At 34.4% G+C, this 10,371-nt stretch overlaps 1 protein-coding gene across 1 annotated transcript in view; it reads right to left on the minus strand.

The window, feature by feature from the left end:
• The window catches only part of LOC101984500 (ankyrin repeat domain-containing protein 26-like), a 36,052-nt gene that overhangs the window by 3,746 nt on the left and 21,935 nt on the right, over positions 1–10,371 (minus strand). The window contains exons 6-11 of the mRNA XM_026787844.1: positions 9,266–9,315; positions 8,447–8,564; positions 7,674–7,882; positions 4,936–5,149; positions 4,354–4,466; positions 1,447–1,573 (exon numbers count right to left, since the gene is read on the minus strand). Coding sequence (XP_026643645.1) covers positions 1,447–1,573; positions 4,354–4,466; positions 4,936–5,149; positions 7,674–7,882; positions 8,447–8,564; positions 9,266–9,315 — 831 coding nt within the window. The remainder of the gene's footprint in view (positions 1–1,446; positions 1,574–4,353; positions 4,467–4,935; positions 5,150–7,673; positions 7,883–8,446; positions 8,565–9,265; positions 9,316–10,371) is intronic.

The following is a 10,371-nucleotide window of genomic DNA, read 5'->3' on the forward strand; positions in this document are numbered from 1 at the left end:
TAGTTCTTAATGTCCATCATTAAACCATAACCCATGTTAGCCTGCAATGCTTCACTGATTATGAAAATGTGCTTTGATTCTTTTATTTCTATTGCTCTTTTTTAATCATTTTCTTTCAGAAATTGCTTAAACACTGCAATTTTAAATGGTATCTGGCTGAAATACTTTTTTTTTGGTTTGGAGTGATTGAAATATTTATTCTATAAATCCTAAAAAAGATATACATGCAACCATATGGATGTTTTAAATTAAAGGGAAATGAAACAGCAGGAAAGTATCATTTTCGAGGATATACATTTGTTGCAACATAAATGGATAGTTTCTGTGATATATACAGGAGCAAGACCTAAATGTGAACTCCAAGATCAGTTTGACTTTAACAGGAGAAGCTGGCTTCTGCAGGCTAATCTTCCCTTTCCTATCTAGTAAACTGTATAAATCTTAATGAGCTAATTAAGCACAGTGTAACAGCTTGAAGACTGAATCAGCACATTCTGTAACAAAGACAAGATGGAAACTGAAGTGAAAAAGAGTAGCTCTGGATGAGGGAGCAAAGACATTACTAAAGAAAAGAGCATTAATAGTTCGTCCTTGTAAGTTCAACTGTAAACTATACCTTGATATCAGCAACGCACCAGCAGGACAGGTCACCCTCATCAGCCTGTACTATACCCTACTGGGGAAACAGCCTGCACCTGCAGCTCCTCAAAAGTTTATGCAGCGTTATCACATGACTCAACATTTTACCAGTAACTATTCATCCGAGAGAAAGGAATGCATGGGAATGTGTGCGTTCATGTCTCCAGCAGCATTACTAAGACACTAAGCAGAAACACCAACTAATGGGTCAATAAAGAGAATGCATGGTGTAGGGACACAAGACAACATCACCAGCTACAACAGGATGGAACTTTGGAAACCTCATGTTAGGTAAAACAAGCCGATATAGAAAGGAGCTATTCATCTGTGATGCCAGAGCAGGCAAATCTGAAGAGAAAACAGAGCTGGATGTCTCCCAAAGAACGGGCAGGGGAGGGTTATATGATGGATGAAAAGTACAGAATTTCTTTTGAAACTAAGTATGAGTATAAAATTATTGTATGATAGACATACATACATTGAAAACATCTAATTTTACAATTGAAATGATTGCATTTCATGGATGATAACTGCATATTAATAAATTGACAGAAAATACCTTTATGGTCATAACCTAGGTTCACGCATTGCTTGCCTTTAAACTCTGGTGAAGTATCAAGTTACAGAAAAATCAAAGGATATAGTTTCAATAGAAAAAGAAAAATATTCCCTTTGCTATCAAGTCTCTCACACTAACAAATGTATTTATTTTACTCTTCAAAGTACTGAAAGAATTGTATTTTTATTTATTTTTTTATACTTTCCCCAATTAAATGAATTCAGCTCCCAAAACTTATTAAGCCTTACCGAACACTGCAGCAGTGAAACTGGAGTGCTCATTTCAGATGGGCAGGTTTCAAAGTCTCTGCAGGTATCACATTCTCCAATTTCATGTTCCTGATTTATCTTCTTAAAGGGTTTCCCAATAATGTGACTATGAAATAAATAAATGTACAGTTGGAATAACTGCTTAATAATTGTTAAGGGTAAATACTTATAACACCATGTTTTATCATAAATAAAATATCTGTAAATTGTGCTCCTCCTTTTCATTTTTTTCTCAGATAGTTGTAATTAAATGATAGTAAAATGCAGATAGTATGAAAAGAATTAGTGTATTTTGTGATTCAGTTAAATAACAGGTATTACTATTTACATCAGTATGTGCACATAAAACATTAAGTCATTATCATTTGTCACCAGAGGACAATTAAAAATGTGAAAAGGAAAAAGAAAAATTATACAGAAATATTTGTAAAGAAATATTCACATATATGCAATTTTGACTATGGTAGGCATGTCACCATAGATAATAAAGTAATTAAAATTGATAAAAAAACAATGAAAAATGTAAGGAGCATACCATACTATTGTTTGAAATGAATTTAATCATGACTACGTTCTTTTAAAAATAGTTACTTTATAAAAAATATAAATTAATGATCAAACAGATTTTATACAGTTTATGCGCAGGGTAAACTATTGAGTTTACTTAGGAAAACAGAATGAAGAATACTAATACTCATATTTATAAATTATAATATAGGGGTAAATATGATTAAATAAAATGTATGAAATTCCTAGAGAATAAAACTAGTTTAAATGTAAAAAAGAAAATAGGATGAGTAGTACACACATACACACAAACAATAATAATAAAAAACAAAGGTATTAATTTGAGAAACCATGGTGATTATTCTACATGAAAGAGATTTGGAGGGAGGAATGGAAAGGGAAACAATATAATTATATTTTAATTTTAAAAAATAAGTTTGAACATAAGAAGAAAAAATGACTTTAACATAGCAAAATTGCATATAACAAAACAATTATCATGTAAAATTACAATAATCTTTATCATAACTAAGGAAAACTATATTGTTATATGCGTTTTTGCTATGTTAAAGTTAAAGCCTTCCTTTTTTTGTTTAAACAGAAAAAGGGGAAGTGATGTGGGAGTGTCATATATCAATCTGTTGGTTTCATTGGTTAAGTAATAAACAAACTGCTTGGGCTCATAGCTTAGAACATAGGTGGGTGGAGTAAATAGAACAGAATTCTGGGAGGAAGAGGAAGTGAGCTCAGACTCGACAGCTCTCCTCTGGGGGCAGACGCCTCAGAGAGACGCCATGCTCCCGGCTTCTGGGCTGATGCGGGGATAGCTCTGCTCTCTGAGGCACACGCGATGAAGCTTCGACCCAGGATGGATGTAGGCTAGAATCTTCCTGTTAAGACCGGTGCTCACAGATTATTAGAGATGGGTTGATTGGGATATCAGAATTAGCCAGTAAGGTCTAGAGCTAAAGGACCAAGCAGTGTTTAAAAGAAAAAAAAAAGAAGAAAAAATGAAAGTGATAAAATTCATGAATAGTATCAAAATAGCTCAGTATTAAAAAATAATCATGTGTGGCTACTAGGAAATACAGTTGTCTAAATCATTTCATTGTTTTTTAAGGACTTGTGTAACTATGGATTTTTGAGTGTTCTCAAAAAAATTAGTTCCAAAAAAGGGATTCTGGAACTAATTCTCACCATCAAAACTGCAGACCTATAGAAATATCTGAATCATCCCATGCCCAACAATTGCCATTGCTTTCTTAAAGCAGATTAATGTTTTTCTTAAAATATCAGTATACAAATATATCCAAATGTTTACTAACATACGTGTTTTTGCATGTGGGTCTTGCCATCAATAAAGTGTTCATATCCATCATATATTCCATATGTTTTAAAAGAAAAAATGCAGAAAGGAAGTAAATGGAATTCAGATGAGTGTTAGTGTTAGGGGATAAAGTCTATGTATAAAATTCTTTAATCCTCAAGACAATGAAATACAAAAAGAAGAAAGACAGAAAAGTCATATAAGAAATAAATATTTGGGATAAAGTAGAATGCAGTTGATGCTTCATGCCAAAGGCAATGCTTCATTTGGTGTCAAAATCCTGAATATATTTGTTATATATAAAACACATAATATATTTGCTATTTTGCTGTTCAAAAAATTGGTTTTCTTGTTGAAATATATACACACACACAAACACACACATGGACACACACACACACACACACACACACAATGTATATGGGTATATACTCAGCATTTGGCAGGTTGAGGATGGAAGCTCAGAATTTGAAGCTAAGATGGCCTAACAATGCAAAATATTGCCTCAGCTGGAAGTCAGGACCTCGAGGGGTTGGTCCACCTACTGAGACAGTGTGCCTGTTCTAATGTGAGCTCACAAACTCACTAGGACTGAGTGAGCATGTGATCAAACCGTACTCTGAATGTGGCTGACAATGGAACCTGACTGAGAAGCCATTGATAATGGCACTGGGACTTGTTTCTACTGCATGTACTGGCTTTTGGAGACCCTAGTCTGTTTGGATGCACACCTTCCTAGGCCTGGATGGAGAGGGGAGGGCCTTGGACTTCCCACAGGGCAGGGTACCTTGCCCTCTCTTAAGACTGGAGGGGGAGGTTCGAGGGTGAGTCGGGGGAGTGGGAGGAGAATGGGAGGGTGGGAGGAAGTGGAAATTTTTGAATGGAAAAATAAATTAAAAAATTAAAAAAATACTTTCTGTATGAGTTTGTTTAGTAAATCTTAAACTACTGTTATTTAAATGCTAAAAACTAAGTGTAAACTGAATTTCTATTTAAGCATTACAAGAATTAGAGTCAAGTCACCGAAATTATCTGAAGAATTAGGAACTTACCCAGCTAGTTCTCCTACATTACTCTTTTGTTTTTTCTGCACCTCCCAACTAAGTTGCAAGGGTTGTTTTAAGTCACTGAGTTCTTCGCTTAGTTCTTTCATATCATTTCCAGACTATTAAAAGATAGAATATAATTTTAAAATTTTAGAGACTCACTCATCTTTCCTGAAATATTAGGACTCATGAGATTATGAGGGATGTGGATAGATGGGGCTTGGGCTAAATTATAAACTTAATGGAAAAAGGAAAGAACCCAAAATAAATTACTTTTCTTCAAAGCACTCAAATTGGTTTATATGTACATATTCTATTTTGTTAAATGTCAACATTAATTATATAAAGCTGCAAGGTTTTAGTAATAAGCAATAACCTCACCAATTGGAAATGGAAAATAAAATAATAAAAGGGAAAAATAAAATCCTCCCTAAACACAAAATTTGCCTCCTCTTAATAATAATACATATTATTAGAATCTTAACCTTGCATATGTAAATCAAATAAATAACTTAATAGTGTGTCAAGTTGAAAACAAGAACTATATCACAGATAAGAAACTCAAAGTAAAATGATTTTCAAACACACCATCCATGCAGAGCATGCCATGTAGGCGTGAGTAGATCCGGAGCTTGAGGATGGCTCCACCAAATTTTGCCAATCTTCCATTTTCAATTGGTGAAGTTTCTCCACACAAGAGGATTTATTAATCAGCCTTGTATTCAGTGAATTTGATGCAGAAATATTTTGCTCAAATTTCGTGTGATGTTCTGTGTGGGACTCTTCTTGGGTGTCATTAATCCTATGGATCCCAAAGAGATAAATATTGATTAGTAATAATTTTCCCTGGAAAATTCCAAAATTATTTTCAAGAAAAATTCTGTCACAATAATAAATTTTGTTTTGAGAGAATCTTAATATTGAAAACTATGTCAAATCATACCTACTGAATACAATTACATGTTTAGAATTATTCTGAAAGAAGGCATACACTATGTGTCTAAGGAAATGACTCCACAGGTAAAGAGATTGCAACACCATCATGGCTACATAAGACCAGAGTACAAATCCCCCAAATTGTGAATGTTCCATGTGGGTGTATGGTCTATCTGCAACCCCAGTCTTCAGAGGCAGATAGCACTCTAGCAAATTAGTGAGTTCTCAGCATGAGTGAGAAACCATGTCCAATATGTAAGAAGGAAAGAGATTAACTGAAGAAGACATCCAAAATAAGTCTTACCTTCACATACATGCACACACATACGTATATGCCTATATGACCATACACAGGCAAACAGGCACACATACACACAAATGAGGAAAACAGAATACACACACATACACACACACATACACACATATGCATGTTTGGGGAAAAATTCCATATAAAATGAAAAACAATTACAAACAAGATAACAGCAAAATATGACTACTTAGCTGGTAAGCTGGTGCTAAGAGGAATAATAAATATTGAGGTCAGATTAGAAATACTTGAATTCAAAATATAATTATATGATATGATGAGTATATTAACATTCATTACTTACTACCATATTAACTATATTTAAATTTAGTAAAACATCACATTATATTTTCAAAATATGTACAACTAATAAAACAAAGCTATAAAAAGCAATGAACATTGATACTATGAAGGAGAGTTAGAGGAAGCATCCAAAATGACATTCTCTCAAGCATTTGCTGTCAGGCTTTGTATAGAAAATATCACACATTGGTGCCACAGGTCAAATCTGACAGGAGCAACTTCTCAAATTAGATTTCCTTTTCCAAGGTGTGTGGCATGTTTAGGTTTGTGTCAAGTTGACAAAAGCTATGACACACACTAAGCAATAAAAGAAGCAAGCAACTGGCTGAGTGATGATGAACAAACAGAAAAACAAATGGAACTTTGAGTCTATTTAGCCATTTCAGAAGTACTCAGGAATCAGATAATTGGACTGGTTCTTCTTGGCTTGTACACATGTTCTCTTACTGACAAAAAGATATCTTTGATAATGTTGTGATTTGTATTAACCTCTTTTACTATTGTGTTCTCTATTCTAAGTACAAGGAACAAAACATTTGAAGTTTTACACATAAGACAAAAGTTAACATGAGGAAAAGTTAATTTTCCAGATTTCACTAGAACTAACAGCACTTTCCTCGGGACTTTCAGTTGTACTCATCACAAAACAGCCAAGCATTTTTTTAATTACAAGTTTTTTTAAAAATTAAAGCATAATTGTTCGGCACACATGGGAAGTAAAGGCAGGCTGATCGAGAGCAATCTGGTCTACATAGTGAGTTCTAAAACAGTCAGAGATACATAGTGATACCCTATCTTGAGAAACACCCTCCCAATTAAACTACAAATTTATTATGTCTCTTCCTATTTATCTCGTCTCCCTCCAACCTATACCATATCCACAATTCACCCCTTCTATATTTAATGACTTCCTTTGATTATTACTGCTACACACACACACGCGCGCGCGCGCGCACACACACACACACACACACACACACAACCTTGTGGAAAGAGGAGGGAAGAAGTGCTGAGTGAATGTGTACTGTTGACATGGGGACATCCATGACAAGGTTTCCAGTGTCTCAGTAATGTGACAGGTAAAACCTTCCCAAGATGGGACTCAGAGGATTGACAAAGCTTTGTGAACTGGAAAGAGTTAAATGTGGTGCAAACACTGGCAACAGAAGCTTCTTCCTCTTCCTGGATGTTGCAGCTTTAGATGGCTTGCCTAAGAGAGTAGACAACACACCCTTCCACCCTGTGCTGTACAAGGTTAATACACTGAAGTACAGCACCATGGCAGTAGGAGGTAATCTTTTATCAGAGTACATATACCCCGTCTGACCCCATCTTTATGTCCATGTGCCCATGTGCTGTTCTACTTTATTCTTCAGCTGCCCTTGTCTGATTTCCAGATCCAGGTCAGGCAGGAAGTAGCACAACCTGCTGACAACATTCTGTGCATATGTCTTATTTGTATATGTTGATGAGCAACTTTATACCCACATGGCTGAATCTAACTAGAAACTTAGAAATAAGTGGCTGAAAATCTGGATGCTTGGATTAACTATAAGAGTATTTTGAAGAAGAAAAAACTCAATATGACTAAAAGAGGGATGGTAATAAAATATGCCTCAAACAACATTTTATCAGAGACCACCTTCTGATCTAACTCTCCAAACACATTGCCGGGTAGCTTTCTAATTCCATAGGTCTCCATATCCAACTTTACTAAAATATGATTTAGCAATGACTGAATTAGCTGACTGCATCTTCTGTGACATTTTCTTTTACTCACCTGTTTAGTTCATATAATAATAAGTTCTTATTTCTTAGTTCTTCCAGATAGTATTGCTTGTACTTTTCTAGTTCTCTTTTGCTTGACTCTTTGGAAGTTTTAAGACTGGAGACTTCAGACCGTAAACTCTTCATTGTGTTTTCCATCTCAGTTATTACTGAAGTGTGCTTCTTACTAATGACCTTATTTTCCCAAGCAGCTGTCGGTGCCTACCACAAATTGAAATTTATATTTAGAGAAAATATAACTCAAAATAATGCTGGTATACTTGACTCTCTGCCTTTTGACATTTTAAATCTGAATTGTTAAAAACTACTCATTTATATGGCATTGGGAACTGATCTCACACATTGGCACCTTGCTAGAGGAACACACTCTACTCCCAAGCTATGCTATTCATCCTGAACCGTTGCTTCCCATGGAGTTAGTTAATTTAAAGAGAAATTGATGACTTATCAAAGATGGAGTTGCCTTCTCCATGGACGTTAACCTCAGAGTCTAGCCATACTCCAGTAGATGGTGCCATAGCCATGCACATACTGGCATCAGTGAGCTTAAACACCACATTAAAAACAATCCAAAATGGGCACATAAAAAATAGTGAAAGTGTGAAAGTAATGAGAAAAGAATTAAAGTATAGGTATAGAAGTGTAGATTAAAACACTCTTTATGGACAAAATTATTTAACATTAAAGTATTTTTAATGAGATATTTCATATGTTTCTTAAAGTATTTCTTTTCATTGCCAGAAAGGCAACATGAAACGGACATACCAAACTGGGACTGGGTTCCAGGCCTGGGTGTGTGTCTTGCAGATGTCTCTGCAGATGTTCTATTTCCTCCTTTTGGTTCTTCACTGTATCCATTAATGAGGTATTTTCTAGTTCTAACCTAAAAGATATTCAACTATATTTTAGAATAATTTTTTCACATACCAATTTTAAATGCCACATTATTTTTACTTTTGAAGTTTTAGATGTCATACATGTCAAACAATATCATGTTTCAATGAAAGATTTTCACAGAAGTCTATTTTTGTACTTTATTCTTTTTTGCCATTAAAAAACCATCTTCTTTCCCCCCCTTTTTCCTCTTCCTGAATTCTTCTTTCTCCTTCCTACTCTTGTTTTCTTGACTCAAATATCCCAACTAATCCTGTGTTAATTCCTTCTCACTTCCCATTAGAACTCTCTATTCCATCTCTCAGTCCCTTTTCTAAATGCTCACACACTCACTCTTACACACACAAACCAACACATAACATTTATATACTCATATGAAACAGCGACTTTATAAAAGAAATATATCAAATGTCCACGATGAACAAGTTGTACCATTTTTGGACTTTTTATAAAAGAATAAACAGGATGTAGGTACATGAAAATTGTGTACTTTTTTGGTTGGTACTGTTCGGGAACTAATATTCCACATGCATGCAGAGCCATGATATACTATTGAGTTACTTTCCAAACTCTGCGTTGTGAATTTTGAAAAATATTTAACAGTTTTACAGTGTTTTCGTATTAACTGTAAGTTATATAAGTTCCACAGTATTTATTTTCTATATAAATATATGCTGATTTAAAGTTTACATGTCTAGGTGATCTTCCATCCTCTGTACATATTCTTTTTCTTTTTGTAACTGAATGAAAGATAAAAAATAATTTTGTTAATACTTTGATACAAATTGAGCCATCAAATACTTTGATATAAACTGAGCTATCATCTATTTATGTGATAAGGCTTTGTATAAAAATAAGGGAAAACCCTTTTATACTCATACTTTATGGCTGCTTTGATGCTACCACTACAGGTTTAATTTAGTTGTTGCAAGAGGATTCTCCCGACCCACAGAGCAGGAAGTAATATGGCCTCACTGTTCATAAAAATGAACTAATGCTGCTAAAGGACTTCAGTTTCTTATTTTTCCTTTTCATCTTTAATCAAATATTGAAGCTGATAAAAATGAAAGGGGAAAGGCCCTTGTGGCCTTTGTGATTTTGATTTACAAGGGCTACATAGTCATTTTAACTTAAAAAATTTGTGTATATATAAATATATGCATATGTAAATATATATATATGTATACATACATACATACATATGACCAAAGCTATACCAGCAATGGTAAACATTGTCATAATACTGTGTAATGCATGGATTGTATGGGGTGGCAAGATCACAGTTGTAACTGAAGACAATCTGAAATGTTCTTTAGGGGCTGTTGTCTTTTATTTTCTTTATATCAAGTATGGAACTGAAAAAGTAGATTAGGTAGGTTGGTAATGAACTTTCAAGAACCATCCACTGCTGCCTCTCCAGAGGTGTGATCACAGCAGGCACCATCATGTCTATTTTTAATGGATTCAGGGGACTGAACACAAGTCTTTCTGCCTGCTTGTAAGCATTTTGTGCTGTCTTCCTAGTGCCTAACACGAGAGTTTTTGTTATTATTAGATATTTTATTGGAGGGTGTGAGCAAGGTATTGAGACAGTTTAAACACTGATGCCTGAATGTAAATGTGTGAGCTTTAATCCCAGCTCCAATTACTACAAGATGTTTGTTCTAAAACAAGTTAAAGTCCCATGTCTAAGGTTTTATTAATCAGTAAAATGCAAATGATAACAATATCTACAGCTCTTCAGTACTGAGAAGTTTTTCATGCAATACACACATTTTTATTTTTTATTTTATTTT

This window comes from Microtus ochrogaster (assembly GCF_000317375.1).
Source record: "Microtus ochrogaster isolate Prairie Vole_2 chromosome 14 unlocalized genomic scaffold, MicOch1.0 chr14_random_1, whole genome shotgun sequence".
NCBI lineage: Eukaryota > Metazoa > Chordata > Mammalia > Rodentia > Cricetidae > Microtus > Microtus ochrogaster.